The 21734-nt window shown below is 40.9% G+C and overlaps 1 protein-coding gene across 6 annotated transcripts in view; it reads left to right on the top strand.

Annotated features, from left to right (window-relative positions):
• LOC102463861 (palmitoyltransferase ZDHHC11) overlaps window positions 1–21734 on the top strand; it is a 90777-nt gene that overhangs the window by 51005 nt on the left and 18038 nt on the right. For all 6 annotated transcript variants that reach the window (XM_075921564.1, XM_075921563.1, XM_075921561.1 and 3 more), the window contains 6 exons: window positions 3874–4052; window positions 5268–5369; window positions 7920–8044; window positions 9516–9671; window positions 14551–14672; window positions 17298–17356. In XM_075921564.1, the coding sequence (XP_075777679.1) occupies window positions 3874–4052; window positions 5268–5369; window positions 7920–8044; window positions 9516–9671; window positions 14551–14672; window positions 17298–17356 (743 nt within the window). The remainder of the gene's footprint in view (window positions 1–3873; window positions 4053–5267; window positions 5370–7919; window positions 8045–9515; window positions 9672–14550; window positions 14673–17297; window positions 17357–21734) is intronic.

The following is a 21734-nucleotide window of genomic DNA, read 5'->3' as shown; positions in this document are numbered from 1 at the left end:
AAAAAAAGATAGAGAGGACGGAAAGGGCTCCCATCAGCTGCAGAATTTGGGGAGGGAAAACTCCAACTATAATTATTCTTGCTTTTTCTAAATGAAAATACCACATGGGTAGTAATCTATTCCTGTACAATGTACAACTCTCATTACTTTCAGGATCAAATGAAGTTTGATATAAACAACTGTAATGTTATCAGATACATTAACACAAATAATGCTGCATTTCTAAGACAGCATGGGGACCCTAGAAAATGAACCCCCAGTGTTCAAACACCAAGCAATATGCTGTGCAAAGGGAGATAATCCTACACATCACTGAAAAAATTACTGTTTAAAGAACTGCTGGGTAAAAAATTGATCAAGTTATGCATACACAAAAGGGCTTTTCATTGATTGCCTTTTTGAGGCAGGAAGAATTACATGTCGGGGCTCTTTAGAATTCCTCTGGTTAAGTCTGTGATTGTAGATGAAGTTCAACAAAATTTTAAAAAATCTTATGCATTATATGATGTTGCCTCAGGCACTCTGCCCCAGAAAGAAGAGTTAACTCTGTTAGAAATATTGTATCTAGCATGTTTTTTTTTCTGTGTCTTACGAAAAATGTTCCTGTATTATGCTGATTTTCCTTATCTTGTGTTCTCAAAGCTTAAGTTGTAGTGCAGAGTTATGAAGAAGCAAAGTCTGGTCACTTCTAGCTTTTGGGGCTTGTTTACTTTTGAATGAGATCTAGCACTGTGGTACAGAGCTTGTTCTGTTTCTAATGGACAAGAATTCTACTTTAAATAATGTAGGAAATTATTGCTTTGGGGCACACAATGAGACTTCCTGCTCCGGTCAAGAAAACACACCTTCCCATTGTCCTTCTCTGTCATGTCACTGAATGTTCATTCTCTTCAAAAGTATTGGTAATTGCTACCATGGGAACAAAACAAAAACATGGTGTGGCAGCTATTCTCAGTGTTTTATATAGGAATTCTGCTTGTTTATTAGCCTACTGCAGTTTAATGACTCTCTATGACTTAAGCTGAGCACAAAACAATCGGTTTGCTGCCATCTGTTTGTTGCATGGTGCTGTAGGGTGGGGCATCTGATTTTTTTTGTTGTGTGGGGGTAATCATCATTAGAGCCAGTAGGAAAAGACAATCCATTTGCCTCTTGCTATTATATTAGTACTTAATGACTGCACAATTAACTTCTGTAGCAAGAAGTGAATTCTGTGGAATGCTTGGGGAATCTGGTTATAGTTGAACTACTTTCTTATGTTGCAGAGAAGCTAGACCAGGCCTGGGCAAAATACGGCCCATGGGCTAGATTTGGCCTGCCAGGCCAGTGGATCCAGCCCATGGAGGCAATGGGGAGCCCCAGGCAGACTCCCCTGATTTCCCACAGTCCCAAATGCCGCTCAGAAATGCAGTTGCGGGGCTCTTTCTCTTTCAGTCTGGATGGAGGGGAGAAGATTCAGACTCTACTCCCACCATCAGCACAATCTCATTGGCTGGTTTCTGGACAGACACTGGCCAATGGGAGCTGCCTGTTTGAATAACAGGCAGCCACAAAGCACAAGCCACCTGCTCACTCACTCAAGCACATGGCCGAGCAGGCGCAAACATTGAAAGCTCTGCAAGACTTTAGCCCTGCAGGCAGGCAGCCAGGCTAGTAAGGCTCCTGGCAAGAACCTGCCTCTGGCACCTCAGCCCCTCCCTTCCCCAACCCTGTGCCCCACACTCCTGCCCTGCTATTCCACATGCACCTATACCCCCTCCCAGATCTGGCACCCCATCTCCTGCCTGAGATCACAATCCCCTCCTACCGTAGGTCACATCCCAAAACTCTGCACCCCAGTTCCCACCCGTAGGTCACAACCACCTCCTTCACCCAAACTCCCTCCCAGACTCCAGTCTCCCTCCTGCACTCTAATCCTTTACCCCAAGCTCCCTTCTGCACCCCCAGACCTCACATCTCCTCCATTAATACCATGGAAGAGTGCGGCCCTCAACCACTTTCCAAAATCTTGGGAGTGGCCCCCCATCAAAAATTATTGCCTACCCCTGAGCTAGACAATGTGTTTTAATGCTCAGTCTCACCTAAACTAGCTCATACTTTGTATTTGGAATTTTAATGATCATTCCATGTGATTTGGGATTGACAAGTTTGCCGGGTGAGAGTGTAAAGAGATGCAGCACAGACAATATATGGAATAGGTACGTGAATGACTAGTTGACTATCCGATAAGCAAATGCTTACCGGATAGTCGACAGGATAATCGACTAGTCACTTCCTCCCCCCCGCCCCCTTGCTGCCTCTGTAAGGAATGTAGGAAACAGCTCAGTCAAGGGCTAGAAAGGGAGCTGCTTTCCCAGGCAATAGTTTGACTGGGGCTTTAAAAAGTGAATTACTTGGAGGTGCTTGCTTCCTTGCCTCCTTTCCTCCCCATGTAAACGAGTCTTGTGTGAACATTGTAAATAAATAAATGGGAATAACAAGTACCCTGAGTCTTTGTCCCTAACTTCATTTTTACCAAATAACTGGCACATACCAAGGCCTGGTGTCACTGCCTCTCAGGAAACGGGGACAGTAAATGTCTGACTGTCAGTTTGTCTCTTATATAGATGAGGTCCTTGGTTTGTGACTCCCAACCCAGTCTCCTAAAGTCCCCCATAATCAAATATCTCCAGGAGCTGAGACTTTAATGAAAAAACCCCAATATCACGAGACTTGAGATAATATTGAAAGTTGGCCACCTTGGAATGTGGGTAAAATATGATTCCTCTCAGGGCAATGTACAGAAATCCTCTTACAGTTTTCTTCCAAGAATTTCTCTGTGGCTTGTATCTTGAGGTGGGGAAAAAGGGGTCTATAAAGGTTTCAAAAGTAACTTGAAAATAATGCAATTAGTTTGTTCCCTGTTAGATTTTGGGTAAGTCTACATAGCAACATTATTTTGAAATAACTAGTGTTATTTCAAAATAACTTAGTCCGCATCCTCACAGCAGGCAGTTATTTCGAAATAATGTTGAAATACTGTCAAGCTGGAGGGCGTCTTACTCCAACTCCTGCAAATGTCTGACTGTCAGTTTGTCTCTTATATAGATGAGGTCCTTCATTGTACGAGGAGTAAGGGAAGTCGGAGGAAGACTGCTTTACTTCGAAATAAGTGCTGTGTAGATGCTTCTGATTTTGAAATAAGCTATGTAATTGATGTAGCTCAATTTGCATAGCTTATTTTGAGTTAAGCCCTGCTGTCTACAGGAGTTTATAAACATTAGGCAGTAAATACAGGCACCTGTCACAGCTAAAGAATAAGAGAAGCAAAATTCTACTGACTTGGGGGGAAAAATCTGAAGATGTGATGTATTAGGCTCAGCGGTGAGATGTATTAGATGTGGAACAGTTTCTCCAAGGAAGTAATGGTGGCCCCATTGCTTTGGGACTTACAAAAATAGCCTGACAAAAATAGCCTGACAAAACACCAAAGATAAACCTGGTAATTCCCATTTTTAATTCTTTTGATACTGTGACATGCCACTAATTAGTTAAAACTGGGAAGGAGGGTGATGTAGTTGTTCCTTTTGTTAAGATAAAATAAAACTGAAAATCATTTTTCTTATTTATAGTATTGAAAATGTATATAGGCAACTAAGAGGTAAGGGAGAGAAAGAACGTAAGCCATGTAAGTTAGACCAGCATTTCTTCCATTTTATAAGTCATAGTGTGCAGTTTATCCCTCCCTCATCTTCAAAAATACAAACTTAAAGGGGGGAAGGACGCTTTAAAATGGCACAATAACATGTATTGAGCAAAAGCTATTGAAAGGAAAAAATCATTGATCTTCATTTTTGTGTGGCTTCTTTGTCTCCTTAACTCACAGTAATGCAGGTAATCGGTGTCCTTTTTGCACATCATTTAGTTGCTTACATTGTTGCCATCACCATTGACCCAGCAGATCAAAATGTGCTGGCCAAGAAAAACTACTGCAGCCCCATGCCAGTCTTTGACAGAAGCAAGCACAAGCACGTCATTCAGAACCAGCACTGTTATCTCTGTGAAGTTGATGTGTAAGTTATGCAATAAAAAAACCCCAAAGATCAGGATTTTCCTTGTTTAAATTCAGAGGCATTTTATATTTTTTTCTTTGCTCTTGTGATGTCATGTTCCTGCTGGTGAGCTTAAAAAGAAACCAACCTGTTAGTAAGAAATCTCTGGCTTTGAATTAGCTCTACCTACAGTTGAGGTTGCCTGCTAATTCCCATCGTAAGATCCTGTTTTCATTTTCTTTTAACTTTCACAGACTTCACACTTCAGGCTGAAATTTGCCATACCAGGGGTTTGCTCCAGGGTGATTTTAATGTTTCAGCTACACGATTAGGCAACTTCTGAGAACAAAATTAGGGGAATATAAATTGTGCTGTCCATTTTTTTTTAGGAAAAAATTGTCAAAATCACATAGCACATCCATTGTTTCAGAGCAGGGACTTGAAATTTGGCAGGAGGGTTGCCCTGGGATGTGCTTTTGCCTCCCTGTGAAAATGAATCCATGTCTGGCCAAGTTACATGCTTCTGAATAATCTCTGTTTGCAAACACTGAGTGGAGACCTGTAATAGTTTGTCAGCTAAATTCCTAAAAAGTCAGTCAGTGCGCATGCTCCATCCTCTCACAGCTCTGACTGTATGACCACATGCTCTGTACCTGCTCTGCAGAGTTAGGGTATAGCTACATTAGAGAGTTTACAGTGGTGCAGCTGCAACCATGCTCTCTGTGCTAAGCCAATGAGAGAAGCTCTCCTGCCACAACAGCACTGTCCATGCTGGCAGTCACGTCAGCATCACTTACGTCAGTTGGGAGGATAAGGGAGGAGATTTATTCACATACACCCCCGAGCAACATCAGTTATGCCAACATAAGCTATAATGTAGACATAGCCTTAGAGGGACTTTATCTGAGGTTGTTCCTCTCACTCACCTAGGAATCCTGGGATATCAAACATGAATAGAGTAGGGAGATTGTCTCTTCTGTGCTCTCCTTGCTGGTTCCTGGGCTATATGGAATGACAGCCAGAGGAATCCTGATTACAGCACCGGAGGGCGAGGAATTGTGGTGGGGGTGGAAAGGGCTATGTGCCATGGACTGCTTGTGATTTTTTTGTTTTCTGTGTAACGTATACACCTGTTGCAAGACATCTGTCTCTCAGAAGCTGCCTGTTTGTCTACAAGAGTGGCCTGTTTTACTGACTAATTCTTATTCCATTTTATTTATATCTTTTTGTTTTTAGAGGGCCAAAAGCCAAACACTGTAGTGCCTGTAATAAGTGCATTGCGGACTTCGATCACCACTGTAAGTGGCTCAATAACTGTGTGGGAGGCAGAAATTACTGGTAAGCCAATACGGGCTAGCTTTGATAATATTGATTTGTCCATGAAATAAATCAATGGGAGCTAAGTGTACTTCCCAATGAACCAGATGCTTTGCCCACCTGCTCCCTTTGAGGACCTTTAACTGCTTAGCAGGGATTTCCAGAGAACATTCCTATGTCAGCAGCCTTTTTTCAGCTGTACAAAAGTGAGATCAAGGTAATGGTTCCTTGGGAGACCAGTTTAAAATATATCCCTTTCCTCGCCCATATAACCCAGGGACATCCAGTTTTACTGTGTTTGCAGTTCATTTCCAATAAGTCAACTGTACCAATCTATATGGTTGCATAAAGTTGCTTGGCCACCATATTGAGTTACAACAGCTATGGCAAATATATGTTCACTCACCAATTTGAGAGGTAATTCTTGTCTTGCAAGCCTTGATCTTTTAATTAAATAATGAGTGCCCTTAGTAGGTATGGTTTGATACTCTACTGTAATTAATAAAAGGTGTGTTTCTAAACATTTCTTTTGTTGTATTATAGGCATTTCATTTTTATTCAAATGTGCAGTATCAGTCCAAAAAGAATACAGTAAAGAAATTAATTTCCTTATTTCTTTATTGGATGTTTATACTACCTAGAACAGAGTGAATAAAAGAAGTGCATAAAATATTAGTTTGAATATTCCATGCCTGATTATATCTTGTAAGGAAGAGAAAATAGGCTGAAGCAAACCAGTGTGATATTTATTTTCCCAAAGCTCCCTTGTTTTTGAATTCTGCATGTCAGTCAGCAGTTTGCAAAGTAGCCAACAATTTATGAGGAAAGCATCTCTAAAGTGAGAGCCTGCTACAGTACTTACTCTATAGTATGTAAAGATAATGTGAGCACTTACAAAAAGAGTCAAACAAAATGTGAGCTTCTTCAGCCCCTAAATATAAGTTATGGTGAAAACTATGTAAATTCTTTGCATTTAAAATGCCAAAAGCTGAATGGAAAAGAAAAAGTTGAACTGTTTGCATAGAAGAGTAACAAAAGGAGTGTGAGAAAAGGGAAATGGCGAAAGTTTGTATTTTGTAGTGAAGTCACAGTAGGTCGAGTGTTTTGCCACACTTCAGAACAGACTCTAGAAAATGAGAAGTAGGTGAGGTTCTTTACTGTGTGCTAGAGAGATGAATGGGGGCTATATTTAGAGGGATTTATTTTAATTTGGTGGGTGAGTGGAACAATCTATTGGCCTTGTCCCATTGCCCTGGCTTTTAGTAGGGGTATAAAGTTGGAATAACAAGTATTTTGTAGTCATTGTGTGGGGGGAAAAAAACTCTTGTTGCCATTATATAATACAATGGGGGCATATACCTTGTTAGGAGACAGACTAGGATTTGTTGGGCAGCAGTGGATGGCTAAGTAGTGGGCCCAAGTACCACAACTGTGTGTTGGAGTCAGAGGCTTATTCTCCTGGGTAACTCCAGTGCAAATGTGGATGATACTTGTGTCCAGAGATGTCATATATACCATGACACCTCCTACATAGATTTTGACTCTGATGATAAAGCTAGCTTGCTTTGGGTTTGATCGCTGATTTGGAGGGATAGGGATGGTAAATGTCCTCATTTTGGTTTGGCATCAGGGCTTACCCTTTGTTCTCTCTGGAATCATTTTATTTGGTTAACTACAAAGATGGATGAGGTTTCAAAGCTCTTTAAAGAAGAATACTCCATATCAATGTATGTGTGCTATTCCTTCAGCAGTCCAGTTAGACATTTGACATCTGCTGTCAGTAGGTTTGTTCTAATACCCCCACGTTTGCACCCTCCTCACAGGGCAAGTTTTTCTTCAGGCAGTCTGAGACAGAGGTAGTGGAAAGACAAGAGCACAAGGTTGAGTGCTGGTGACAGAAACCAAGCTCCAAATCTGATTGATCATATCATAAATCACTTTTGAAGTCTTATGCAATGGCTGTAATGGAGGCAAAAAAGAAGTTTTCTTCTCTTCCATCACATCACAGCCACTGAAGTTACAATTGACAGCACTGGTGAACCTGGGTTTCCTTTTCACAGTACAAACCAAGATTCTCCGTTTTTGTCTATGGAAGTTTTATGTTGTTTGGCTCCTTCTTGGCTAACTTACAAATTTGCCTCTTGTATTCCAGTGGTTTAAAAGTCATTTTATTCCAGTGGTTTAAGTCACAAATTATCAGGTTTAAACATCTGGGTGCTGGAGGCAGGCTGTTTGGTGAGCAGCCAAAGATGCTGAAATTCATACCACTGGGCAACAGAGCCCAATTATATATTTGACCTTTAGTGGATGTCTAAGGGCATATGTTTAACAGGCTTTTGCTTGAGAGGGTAGCCAATAGGGAGTGGAGGAAGTAAAATGTTCATTTGTGTGTGGTTGTGGGTATGTTTTGGGATGTGAATAAAGTATTTTAACTGAGATTGATATAATTTCATCCTTTGTATTTTTTACTTGAATGGTATATTATAAATAAACACACATTATTTCTGTGAAGCTGTATGCCTGGTCATCCTCTGAGTATAGTGCAGTAGTGTGTTTCTCTTATGTACCTAGGTTTTTCTTCAATGCTGTGGCCTCCGCTGTTCTTGGTGTATTCCTTCTGATACTGGTGATCCTATATGTCTTCATCCAGTACTTTGTGAATCCAGCAGAACTACGCACAGCACCTCAGTTTGAAAGTATTTTTCCACTGACTTAAAATATATTATGTGTGCTCTTTATCTTGTTTATCTAATGATACAGCTCCCAGAGATCCAGATATGTATAAACTTAATTGAAAGAAGATGTCAGTAGGACTTCTTAATCAGAAGGATGTTGGTTGACACTAGTGCAGTGTTGGGAGGGTGCAGTGTTTTAAAGGTGTTGTCCTTTAGATAAGACAGTGAGTTCTTGTCTGCCTTTGTATTGTGGTTTTCTTGATGAAAGTTAAAGATTTTATATATCCCCCCCCCCAAAAAAAAAAGATTAGGGAATATAATCCTGTGAGCAGACCACCACATTCCAGAGCCGGTTCTTTAGTAAAATAATTTCCTGCATATGATGGACTTCTGGGTCGAACAGTAGTTGCTGTGTTTGCCTATATAAACTTACTGTGTAAAGCATATGCATTGAAACTGTCTTCATGTTCATCTAGAAGACTTTTAATGCATACATATATGTCTTAGGAGTACACACAGATATTCAGAGTATGTAAAGTAAAAGTGCTTTTATATACCCTTAAATACTCTGGCATTGTACTGTCCCTAATCTGAAATTTGTTTTTAGCTATATGAAAAACACTCTTAAATACGTCATCTTTTAAAAGATATTTATATTAATTCTTCTGTCTTCCACAACACTGAAAGTGGAGATTTCTTTCAACACAAGGCTTTTTTAAATGGTTTACCACATTTACTAGAGTCAGAGAGGTGTATGACTTCTAGACTTCTAGAAATTACTTGGGGGGGGGAGGTTGGGAAGAAGAATAAGTGAATCAGATACTCGTTCAAGTGGGAGTTATTGGAGCCAGATGCAGTATCAGCAAGTGTGATGCAAAGCTTCCCCATCTAGCTCTTCTAGTTATACCCTGATCCTGATCCATAATAACTTCCTACTATTCCATTTCTGAGTCTCTATGAGCAGGAAATAATTGTCCCACATATAGCCAGAGCTTTGTGAGGTGAGTCTGGCTCAGACAACCACATTTGTGACCTGAACTAAGATGTGAATCCAGGTCTCTGGAATTGCTGGGCCAGTGCTCTAAGGTAAAATTTTCAAAAGCCCCTTTAAGTACCGTTTTTTTAAATAGGATGAAGTACTTGGCCTCCTATGTCCCATTGACTGTCAGTTAGACAGCCTCCTGATTCACTTAATTGCTTTCGAAAATTTTATCCCTCATCTGTTACACTCTTCCCACTTTCCAACCTTCAGTTTTTTGAGGAATCAAGAGTAGTCCAAGTAAACAGTGCTAGGAAGTCTGTTTATCCTTCTGATTCTGTTTTAAAAATATCTTTTTTAAATCAAAACAAATACAGGGTGAATAGCCCCATGCAAAGATCGGTCAAAGCCCAATTGTTAGGAGAGCTGCAAGAAAGACTGTGGGTAGCTTGTTTTTTCCTATATCCATAAATCTGAAGTGTTTTATTTCCCCTCTTTACTTTGCCCTGGTAGGAGTCAATGGAAACAACACGTGGTTGGCCTTTCTTCCTCTTGCTCCTGCGGACATTACAGCAGCTGGAATCGTGGCTATAGCAGTGATCACTATGCTCCTGGGAACTGCGTCGCTCCTGCTACTGGGACACTTGTTGCTATTTCATCTCTACCTCTGTATGTAATATTTCTGTCTAAGCAAGTGGGCAAGGATTGTTTCAGGAAAATCCTTCTCAGTCCGTTGTGATCAATGACTATAAATATTCCATCTTTTAATTTGCTGTAGGTATCTATAAACCCAAGTTTATAGATAAAGTTTATAGAAATTTCAGCCTCAATGTCTGAAGTTGGTTAGTTATAAGCAACAGAGAACTGAGAATTATAACTAGAAAGTGTTAAGCAGCTCTGTCCACAGTAACACATGATGTTTTGCATCCCAAATGCAGTTTGGCCAAGAAATTTATCAATAACAGAAAAAGACAAAGACTGATTATTTGAATTAGCTTAATTACCAAAGAGTGAACATCACCCCTAGGGAAGATCCTGCATACAAAACAAAATGTATACTCTTCCTATAAAGCAGAAAGAAATAGTTCTGTTTCATTTTTAAAGGGTTTAGTTTTGCAGAGTCTCAAGAGGGATCAAAGATTCAAAACCCTTTATTTGGTGTTTTAAAATCAAGTTTGCATGTTTTTCCTAAAGATATCATTCTAAGAGAAGTTCTGGGTTTGATGCATGTATTATGGGGTGAAATTTTATAGTTTATAACTAAATAATCATAATCCTTGCTGGCCATAAAATCTATAAATCTTTAACATGCAGACATTCAGAGGTGTTGTAATAATATTTTCTTTAGTATTTATTATTTATTTTAATTGTCCACTGTTTTAGTGGATATACATAGAAGTCCATTAACAATAAAATGCAAATGCATCCAAAGTACATTTTGAGGTACAGTGAAATAGAATGTTTCTATGTGTTACTGGGGCGGGGAAGAACATTGAGGCCAGGTATATTCACTATCAGTGCCTCACTTAAAGCATCCCCTTGCGATTAGTAAATAAGCATAACTATTTAAAATATTTATAATTTTTTTCAAATGTGTTTCCCTAACTGGCTTTCAAAATAATATGAAGCACATGTAATTTCAAAGCTTATGAATGGAACCTGCTTACTTGGCCTCTCCGCTCCTTTTGTTTCACTTTATGGTTACTTTCCCCCCCCCCCCCCCCCCCCCCCCCGATCATCACTTCTTCCTGCCTCATTTCTACAAATGTGCTTCAGCTAAAGTGATACAAGAGGTAATGGGATTTTTATCTTGATCATACAGCCAATTGATCTTGTCAGCTGTGCTTTCTCTTTTTGAAAGCGTGCATTGTAAGAAGAACCAGCCTGCTTATACAAAAGACAGGACTATGCAGCACTTGAAAGACTAACAAGATGGTTTATTAGGTGATGAGCTTTCGTGGGGAAGTGGGTCTGGCCCACGAAAGCTCATCACTTAATAAACCATCTTGTTAGTCTTTAAAGTGCTGCATAGTCCTGTGTTTTGTTTTAGCTAGACCAGACTAACATGGCTACACCTCTAATACTATTCAGCCTGCTTATGTCAGATAAAAGGACCAGAGTCGCACAAAGGAGCCTTAAAAGCCCTGGTGCCACCTGAGGGGACAATTCTCCTAGTGCAGACTTTGCAAAAGAGCCAGGAATCCATCTTCCTTTTGCAAGCCCTGGTATGGGGAATGTGCTGGGAGTGGGGCCACAGCACACAGCTTTGCAGAAATTCTGAGCACTACTGTGGGCCTGAAAGCAGACCAGGGTAGCTGCTTTAGCTTTAACGAGCCAACTAACAACCCTAAGGGGTTCTCCAGGGGCATATCCACCCAGATTAGAAGGGTGCAAAGGTGCCACCACATCCCTCCCTCACCCTGGAATGCAAGTTGTGTTCCATGTCTCTTTTTGAAGCATAGTGTGTACACAATCAGCTTCAAATCATTCCATTCCCAGAGCAACATTTTACCACTATGAAATATCTGACCTGGAAAAGCATTCTTGAAATTGGCATATCAAGGAGTATACGAAGCATTGAAAGGGTCTCTTCCACAGCGTGCTTTGCTAAGCTGCAATCCGTACTTTAATTTTAGTGGGTTTTTTCTCTGTGTAGTTATTTTTACCTCCGTAAAGAAAATTAGGAGCTTTTTAGTGTTTCTTGTTTTTCTAGATGGAAATGGATTGATTGCCAGTGATGTGGGTGCATCTTTATTGAAATCCGCAGTACTAAAATAATTATTGACAAGATATTTGACCTTTTTAAACGTGCTTCTTGACAGTGTTTTGCCATAGTCATGTGCTTATTCAACAAGTCAGACTTTGACTTTTATATTATTTTTTAATCATCCTCTGATCATTTTGGCAAGACATGATACATTTAAAAATTGTCCCTACCAGTCGAAACAGGTATTCACATACCTCTTCAAAATTCACTGTTTAGACTCTGTAGGTAGATTGGAAGATATAATTAAACATTCATGATATTCACATCATTGCAAATATTCTTTGAACTTAATAGCCACAAAACTTCTATCCCCAGGAAAAAAACTTTAATAAAGGTGATAAATGGAGATTTATTTATTTTAACATAAGTTTTTTAGAATACCCGAATTCCAAACAAACATTTGAAAATTGTAACACTGCGGTTGGATGGGCCATGCTAGAAGGCAAGAGCTGCTAATGGTGCAGACCTGGCAGGCAGGGTGCTAGTGGCAGTAGCTGCAGTGGGGATGGCCCCACAGAGTTTGATAGTGTGTACATGGGGGACAATGTTGAACGGTACCTCCAGGCCTATGTGCGCAGCCGATTTCTCTAGAGCAGTGCCTCAGCCTACGCAAACTGTTTTGGGAAATGGAGAAAGAACTTGCTTTAAAAAGGCATCAAGGATTTTTTTTTCCTCTCGTCTTCAGGCTGCTTGACCCATTGTTGCTGTTGATTAGGAATGGGGGAGAAAGGGATTTGTGGTTTGATATTCTTCAAATTTTCTAGAGCCACCGGTACAGCAAGCAGCTATAAAAAGTTAAATCACTTGTTTTTCCTGAAATGTATTTCATTTCAAAATGTATTGATCTGAGATAATGGGTGAGAAGAAGCCATTAGACACTTGATCTTTTCCCTTGTTCTCGTGGAAAGGTACCAATTACTGCTAGGGTTGCCAGATGGTTTAACCAAAAATACTGAACCACCCGCCCCCCCCCCCAAAGAAAAACACCGGGGAAAAAATTCTGTTGAGGAAAAAAACGGGGGAGACCAAAGTTGTTGAGAAAAAAAAAAGAGGACCCCGAGAATCATTAAGCAAAAAACAACAACGAACAGCATTGCCCCTTTAAGAAAGGCTTTTTGGCCCTAACAGACTGCTGGCGGCCATCCGCCATCTTGAATTCCTGCTCCAGGCCAGACAGCTCCCCTGCAGAACCAGGTAAGCACCTGGTATTTTCGCCTCCTGTCTGGGAAAAAATCAGAAAATACCAGACAGGAGGTGAAAATTCTGGAGTGTCCAAGTCAATACCGAACACCCGGCAACCCTAGTTACTGCGTAAGATTTAGTGGCAGAAATGTGTGAAAGAAAGTTTTACTGAAATGAGAAACCACATGAATCTTATCTGGTTTCATGTTTAGGCAGAGTTGCTAAGATTAACAATTGGGAGTACATTTTAAGCTTATATAAAAATTGCACAGACTTTTGGCATGATTTCATAATTAAAACTTGGCATTTTGTGTGAATTTTGTGTAAGAACATAAGAATGGCCAGTGCTGGGTCACAGCAACGGTTAAGTTAGTTAAGCATCTGATCTTTCAACAGGGGCCAATGCCAGATGCTTCAGAGTAAATGAACAGATCAGGGAAATTATTGAGTGATCCATTACCTGTCATCCCAGGAGCTGGCTGTCAGAAGCTTTTGAACACCCAGATCATGGGGTTACATCCCTGACTAACTTGTCTGATGGTCACTGATGGATCTTTCTGCCATGAACTATTCTGAACCCAGTTTTACTTTTGGCCTTCACAAAATCCTGTGACAATGAATTCCATAGGTTGGTCATGCTTTGTGTGGAGAAGTACTTAGTGATAGTGGGGTCTTTCTCACTGGAAATTTCAAAGTAAAACTTTAAAGTTCCCATCAGCATGGATTGAAATCAAGGCAATTTCGCTCATAAACAAGGCTAGAATAAAATAGCTCAGTTCAAAAAGCCCTTCTGCTTTTCAAAGCTTAGATGGAAGTTCTTTAACTCTGGGTTTTCCCCTCTTCATCAGCCCTAATATTTCTTTCAATGTTTTCAGGTCTTCCAGGGTGGAATGAGGTGTACAGCTAGTTCGGAATAGGAAGCCTAATCCGAACTAGCTAGTCCGTGCCACGTGTAGCCGCGCGGCACGGGGTCCGAACTAGACGGCATTTAAAAACGGCGCCGGCCGGCATCATGCAAATGAAGCCCGGGAAATTCAAATCCCGGGCTTCATTTGCAACTCAGAATTACTACATTACCCCCCTAGTTCGAACTAGGGGGGTAGTGTAGACATACCCCCAGAGCTCTAAATATGATATTAGTGCAGTCTCTTGAAAATCTGTCTGTCATTCTGCCAGTAACAACTGGTTGCAGATGCATCACATTGTGCAACATCTCAGGGAACTTGTCCATGTTACATTATTATAAATGTGTTGCTTTACAGTTTTTAGTGACAAATCCCACATGATGATGACTAACGAATCTGAAGTTCATCTCAGCAAATTATCCATAAGGAAATATAATTCTACCGAGTGCTATGATGATTAGATTCTGTTTATGCTAGAAATAAAACAAAAGGATATTTCACACCCTTTCGAGTGTGCTAAATGTAAATGCAGATACAAAGAAATAGATATTTTGGGTTCTTGATTCAGGCAGCATAGGGAGGTTGGATAATCCCGTATACACAAAACGTGGTGGTGGTTTTTGTGCTGTAAATTGTATAGATACATGCGATATGTCTAAATTAAATTGTAGCGTCTATTTTTTGTTGTATACAGTGGGTAAGAAGCTGAGTACTTTTGACTATATAACAGAGCAGCGGCGCATGAAGAATACTAGAGACCTGGAAAGTGATGTGGAAGTAATAGAAAATCCCTCTGTCAGAAAGAATCACCTACAGGTAGGATCTTGTACCCCTGCTTGCATCCAGAAATCCATCTTCTTTTTGTGCTGCCTGTGAATCCTGCAAAGTGTTGTTTTTTTAATTGACATGGTGGACCAGCAGTCTAGGATTCCATCACCCGAACAGGAAGGAATCTTTTCCATAGCTAACAGATGAGCTCAGGAAAAGCTTTCACCGAGTCAGCTAAAATTAGTGATAAGGAAATTTTTGCCCAGCAAATTGTCTTACTGTAGGTAGCTGGACTAAGACAGTTAAGTGCAATCGCATGATGAAAAATGGACCTTAAAGAAAAAAGCAAACAAGCAAAAAAACCCAACCTACAAAACATCATTTAGATCCAGCCTGGGTTCAAATTAAAAAACAAACTGATCCCAGGCTCCACACGGTGCTGCCACTTTGAAACGCCGCGTGCAGCCTGGGGACACCCCAGCTGGCCCTGGGCTGCATGCTGCATTTCAAAGCAGCAGCACCACATGAAGCCCGGGGTCTGGCCCCAGGCTTCAAGTGGTGCTGCCTCTTTGACGTACGCCCTCCTCTACTCCCCCCCCCCCCAAGCTGTCTCTTTCTAATAGAGGCAGCAGGGAGGGGGCGTGGAGGAAGCAACTAGTTGACTATGTTGATTATCTGATAAGCATTTGCTTTTCAGATAGTTGACTAGTCCTTCACATCTCTAACTTGTACAATCACCTAAATCCAAGAGCTGCAGATTTAAGAAAATCTCAAATATCCCAAATATCATCAAAATTTTGATTAAATCATAAGCAGCAACATAGTAACCTCAATAACACTAGAAGGCAAAATCTTGCAGCTGACTGTGAATTTGTTAATAGTGTACAGGCAGTCCCCGGATTACGTACAAGATAGGGACTGTAGGTTTGTTCATAAGTTGAATTTGTATGTAAGTCGGAACTGGTACATATTGTAGGGGAAACTCTAGCCAAACATTTCTCCAGAGCTCAGTTTTATTCTCCCACACCTCACTTCCCTCAGTCCTTTATTCTCAAGCTGAGGTGTCTGCTGAGAAAAGCCGCTCCGCGTCTCCGTGGTCTGCTGGGAGAGGCACTAGCTTCGCGTCTCCCTGGTCTGCTGGAGGGAAGCAGCTAGTGCGGGGTTGCCTCACCCCGTTTGTAAGTAGGGATCCGATGTAAGTCGGATCCATGTAACCCGGGGAATGCCTGTATTCGTATGGAAGAACACCAGTCTATCGACCTGCTAATAAAGAACATCAGTGCAAATGAGAGATTAACCTATTACCCCAGATTTGTTTTCTGGATCAGTGCAGTTGGAATGAAGGCAGCTTCTGTTGGTCTTAAAATGGCAAATTCTGTTGTCCAGCATAATAACTTTGTTCTTTAATAGTCATCTTTATATTCAAAGAGCTACTTTATATACGTTGTGTATTCTGACTTTCAGGTATAAGGATTGCTTTGAACATTTAAAACGGGTGAGGAACGTCAGGCCCGGAGGCGGGATGTAGCCCCTGGCTTGCCTGGATCTGGATCCTGAGGCTAAGGCTCCCCTCAGCACTGGGGAGCCTGTGCTGGGGCTGTAGGTTCTCTTCCCCACACTGCCCTACCACAAAGCTGGAGCACACAAAATCTGCTAGGCTGGGCCCCCTTAGGCTGTGGTGCGTGAGGAGAATGTGAAAAGTATCTTTCTGCTTCTCACTTGTGAGCAGCCCCCAGCTGATTTTTTTGTGGATCAGCAGCCCCCGAAACAAAAAAAATTCCCCACTCCTGATTTAAAACTAAACGTCAACAGCTACAATCTTAATTCACCTATTACTCCTGCTTTCTTCTAATAGTCACCCACATTTTGTTGTTGTTGTTTTCTTCTTTGTAATGTGGCTTCTGACCTTTAGATTTGTGAGCTTTTGGGGGAACGGACTCTCTCTGTATGTGCGATACCTAGCATATTATTGAGTGCAGGATAAATAAGATCAATTATATTAAAAAGGGAGATTTTGCCCACCCACAGAATGAGACTTATTCGATAACAAGTATAATAGTTGATTTGTTTAATACATTAGTACACTATTTAAAAATGTATTTTAATAGCATTATACAGGTAGGACCTCCAAAAACTGGGACTCCCTTGTCTGGCAACAGGGAGTCCTGGCTAGGAGCAACAGTGACGAGGGCTGGCGGCCCCGGTAGCACAGCCAGGGCTGCGGCAGCCCCAGTAGCAGGGCCGGGGATGGCAGCAGCCGTGGCAGCCCCAGTAGCGGAGGTGAGGCCAGGGACATGGCACCGCAGTAGCTCTGTTAACAGGGCCAAGGATGCACGGCCACGGCAGTCCCGCTAAGGCCGCCAGGGATGCAGCAGTCTGGGCTGCCAGGGCTACAACAGCACAGCAGCCTGGATGGGGAAGGGTTAGGGCTGTGAGAGGAGAAAGGAGGGGAGGCGGGCTAAGGGGCCGGTAGCAGGGGACCTCCCCTGGTCTGGCAAATTCCCTCATTCAGGGCTGGTCAGGTCCTGAGGGTGCCAGACTAGAGAGGACCTATACAAATATTTGATTTACCTCATTTCTCAAAACAACATAAAACTTTCAAAAAATACAGAGAGGTACAAAATTCTAATGTGGTGGTTTTTATTTCTTTGGGGTTGTTTTTTTTTTTTTTAGGATTTGTCTTTTGCAAGTCAACAAAAGGAATGTGAGGTTTCAGTTTCATCTCGATCTGGGTAAGTTAAATATAAAATTAAATAGAATATAGCCATATTTAAAGCCTACCTTAGCTGTGCACAACTACAGTTAAGAATTTTTATCTGAAGATTTAAAAATTGGTGTTTGGATTCAAATGTGTGTGCATGTGATCTCTGGGGCAGGCATCATGTGTGGTAATAACAACCCTTGCAGGGCAGGAGGAGCCTTTGTGCGTTCCCCCTCCCCCAAGCCAATCAGGGGCAGGAGGCAGGCATGGTGCTTGCAGGGCGGGGGGCAGGGAGCAAGAGATTTTCTGTGCTTTTCCCACCCCCACACCCTGATCAGCCTGGGGATGGGGGGTGCTTGCAAAGTCTCCTTCTGCACTGCAAGGGGGCGGGTGCCTAGAGGGAACTGCCAGCTGTTTAGAACAGCTGGCAGTTTTCTCTAGGTGGGAGGAGGGTGAGGGCAAAGCTTCACTGTGCTCCCCTACTCCCAGACTAGTCAGGGTCTGTGGGAAGGGAAGCACAGAAGTGTTGTGACCTGACCTGCCCCCCCCCCTTCTGCCAGAGGCCTCGCCCCTTCCGGGCTGGCCCCCGGGCCACTTCAAAAATTAGTGAAGTGGCTCCCTGTCTAAAATTATTGCCTACCCCTGCTTTGTATCACATAAAGTCATATCATGAAGGTGGTTGTAGCAGCTTCATAGTAAAAGTGGAACTGAGATTTGGGAGTAAATCCCTCTTTGAAATACCTTAAAGATTAGATTGCTTCACTACATTCAGCATATCTTTATTATTAGAAGGCAACTGAATGTTCGGTGACGTTTTCAGACAAACATTTTGCAAGATTTGAAAAGGAAGCATCGAAAAGTGCCCCCTCTTTAGCATTTTGTCCTTGGGAGCCTAACACTTTCTTGTTTCATGTGATCCAACAGAACAGAGTTTATACCAATCCCAGACTTCACAATCACTTTTTGGTAACATCTCAAGCATAGTTGCATTTAAAAAAAATAAAATTATTCCCTTTTTCAACTTAGTGGAAATGGTTGTCTCCATTCTGGGAATGCTGCCAGCCTGCTTTCCTGACTACATCTGTGCTCAGCACAGACAGCCTGCTAAGATAGGCTAGTCAGAAAGTAGGCAATGAGAGAGGGACTTTAGAGGCACAAGAGATAGGAGTAGCTGTCCAGGATGATAAGCCCAGCAGAATATACTCTACAAAGCTCTTTGCCGGAGGGCTTAAAATCCATCTTCTTTTCTCTTTCTCTCCCAAATGAGAAACCAGTTTGTTATCCTAGCACAAGCCTTTCCCAACATGATTGGCATCTGCATGCTGTTTGCAATCTTCTGTTGGCCTCATCTTCCAGTTTCTCACACCACATAGTGAAATCCTGGTTCTGTTGAAATCCGTGTCAAAACTCCCATTGACTTCACTGGGGCCAGGATTTCAACCCAAGTCTCTATTCTCCTGCCCCCAGCCTGACCTTCCTGTCATAATCCTTTCCTGGTTCCTAGTTTAAGGGAGGACTTTGGAACAAGCAGTGAGGGAGGCATTTCACACTGGGAGCAGAAATTAGATTGAATGACTTCTTGCAATAGAAGATGTAAATTGAGACTAGCTTCTTCCATGACTCCTGATTTATCTTGCTTGCTAGAAACTAGAAATCTTCCCTTTTTTTGTTAAGGCAACCATACAATAAAAAAATAACATATTACATTGCATCTTACTTATTCATGATCAGGTTAATATTCAAATAACCTGGCTGAAGATTCTGGCTTGCTGGTGAGAGAGCCTCCCTCCTTTGCGTACGCTAGAAAGGGTGACTAAATAGCTATCCTCTTTTCGGTGCTTCTCTAGGGAATATGCTTGATATAAAAACTTTTCCATTACAAGGACACTCCATATTTTACTGTACCTTAATTTCATAAGAGGAGGAATCACATTTTCCAGTAATGTGCTGGAATTTGTATTGCTGCTAGCATTAATTTGTTGTTCTATTTAAAATGTAAATTCTTTACTGGAACATTAAGTAAACAGATCAGAGGATCTCTAGAAAGCCAGATTTTTGTCTTAAAATAAGTCTCCTAATTTCCTTCCCAAACCATCTTAATCCTAGACGTAAACCCACATATTTCCCCCTTTCCTCACAATTCCTCCAGCAGAGCACCTCTTTAGTAGCAAAAAGTCAAATGCCATCTATGTAGCAATTTCTAAAAATGTTCTGTGACACAAATTGAAGGTGTATATCCTCTTAACAATATACTCATTCATACAGATCAATTTTTATTATCCATAAGAATGTAAGAACAGCCATACTGGGTCAGACTAAAGGTCCATCTAGCCCAGTATCCTGTCTGCTGACAGTGGCCAATACCAAATACCCCAGAGGGAGGGAACACAACAGGTAATCCTCATGTAATCCCTCCCCTGTCACCCATTTCCAGAAAAACAGAGGCTATTGACACCACTCCTACCCAATCTGGCTAATAGCCATTGATGGACCTAACCTCCATGAATCTATTTATCTATCTTTTTTGAACCCTGTTAAAGTCCTAGCCTTCACCACATCCACTAGCAAGGAGTTCCAGAGGTTGACTGTGTGCTGAGTGAAGAAAAACTTCCCTTTGTTTGTTTTAAACCTGCTGCCAATTAATTTCATTTGGTGACCCCTACTTCTTATATTGTGAGAATAAGTAAATAACTTTTCCTTATTCACTTTTTCTACATCAGTCCAAATCCCTTTCCCCTCTTTTCATATAGGTTGTTTTCTTATTATCATCATTTTTCAGTCAAAATTATATGTATTTTAGAAATTAAACTTTTCCTTCTGTTTGCTCCTGTGTTTGTTCTTTCAGTTTGGTTAAAGGTCTAGATAGAGCCACCTTCTATCCAGATTTCACAATAACATGTTTGACTTGTAAATATAAAGGGCCCATATTTCAATATTTACATTGTTACATACCTTTTGGTATGATTTCGGGAACAGCTCTCTGATTTGAGTAATCTTAGCCCTTACAATGGGTGCGTCCTCACAGCACCCTAAACTCGAAATAAGATATGCAATTTGCCCTACGCAAATTTTGTATCTTATTTTGATTCTATTTCAAAATACTATAGTTTATCTTGAAATTTGGTGCATCTACACAGAACCAAATTTCGAAATAATGCACTATATTGAGACATCCCTTAACACTCATGAAATGAGGGTTACAAGGATGCCAAAATAGCGCACCCATTATTTCAAAAAATATTTCAAAATAACGGGCGGCTTGTTAAGATGCAGGGTAGCTATTTCCGGATACCTCTGGTATCCTGAAATAGCTGTGTAGTGTAGACATTCTGATGATCAGAAATTTTTATTCTAAAGAGATATTAAGTCAAATATCTAAGAGAGAAGCCTTTTGGAACAATAAATTTAAAAAAATTGACCAAATCTGCTAACATCGACTGGATAAATAGATGATTTCTAAATTATTATTTTAGTAACCTGAATTTCTTTTTAACCCCACAATTACTATAAATAGTGGGTTTTGCCCACAAGAGCTCGTGATACTATATATATTTTTGTTAGTCTCTAAAGTGCCACAAGACTACTCTTTGTTTATAAATAACTATATTCGGGGTCCAGTCTTCAAGTTTCACCCAGTATTTGGCAGTCTAATGCAGTAAAAGGCTAATTACGCCCTCAGTCTCTAACAATATAATTCCTATAGGTTTGATTTAACTCTCTGATGATAAGATCCAACAAAATCTGAAGCATGATTATTAGGTATGAACTAACAGGAATAGCCTGAAGAATTACCGTTTTTGCTGCTTGTAAAAACAAATAGACCATAAACAATGTGAATTGTATATAATAGCCTGGTGTACAGAGGTGTGTGCACAAACATGCTCTATAGTTAGGCATGTGTAACTCTTGAGTCACTGATGTCAATAGCAAAATTAACTTCTATCTTAGTTTTGTTTTTAAGGCATCTTCTTTGTCTTAAGGCTTGGAAAGTATTCATGAAAATCCAAATATTTGGTATTGGCTGCATTTGGAATGTTAACTGACTCAAGCTATAGCTAATCAAAAGAGGAGAAAACTAAAAGAGAACTGTGGTTTTATAATGTTACCTCCGATGTAATGTTCTCCTGCAGCAACAAAAATACATGTAAGAGCAGAATGCTCTCATAGCACATTCTATCTCATAGGGATTTAAACTAACCTTGAACTTCACCACTAAACTAAACTGGTTCCTGGGTTTTATAGGACTGCCTTCTCATAGCTCTTTGAAAACATTACAAGGTTAACCTTGTTAATTCAGGAAAGTATTGTGTAACTTAAAACGAATTGGATGAACAGAGCATTATTGCTAAAATAGCACACATGTGCAGCCTGATGAACAATGAAATACAGTGGAGGTTGGTGCCAAATGA

This window comes from Pelodiscus sinensis, chromosome 2 (genome assembly GCF_049634645.1).
Source record: "Pelodiscus sinensis isolate JC-2024 chromosome 2, ASM4963464v1, whole genome shotgun sequence".
In the NCBI taxonomy this organism is placed as follows: Eukaryota; Metazoa; Chordata; order Testudines; family Trionychidae; genus Pelodiscus; species Pelodiscus sinensis.
This window is presented reverse-complemented; position numbering and strand designations above follow the sequence as displayed.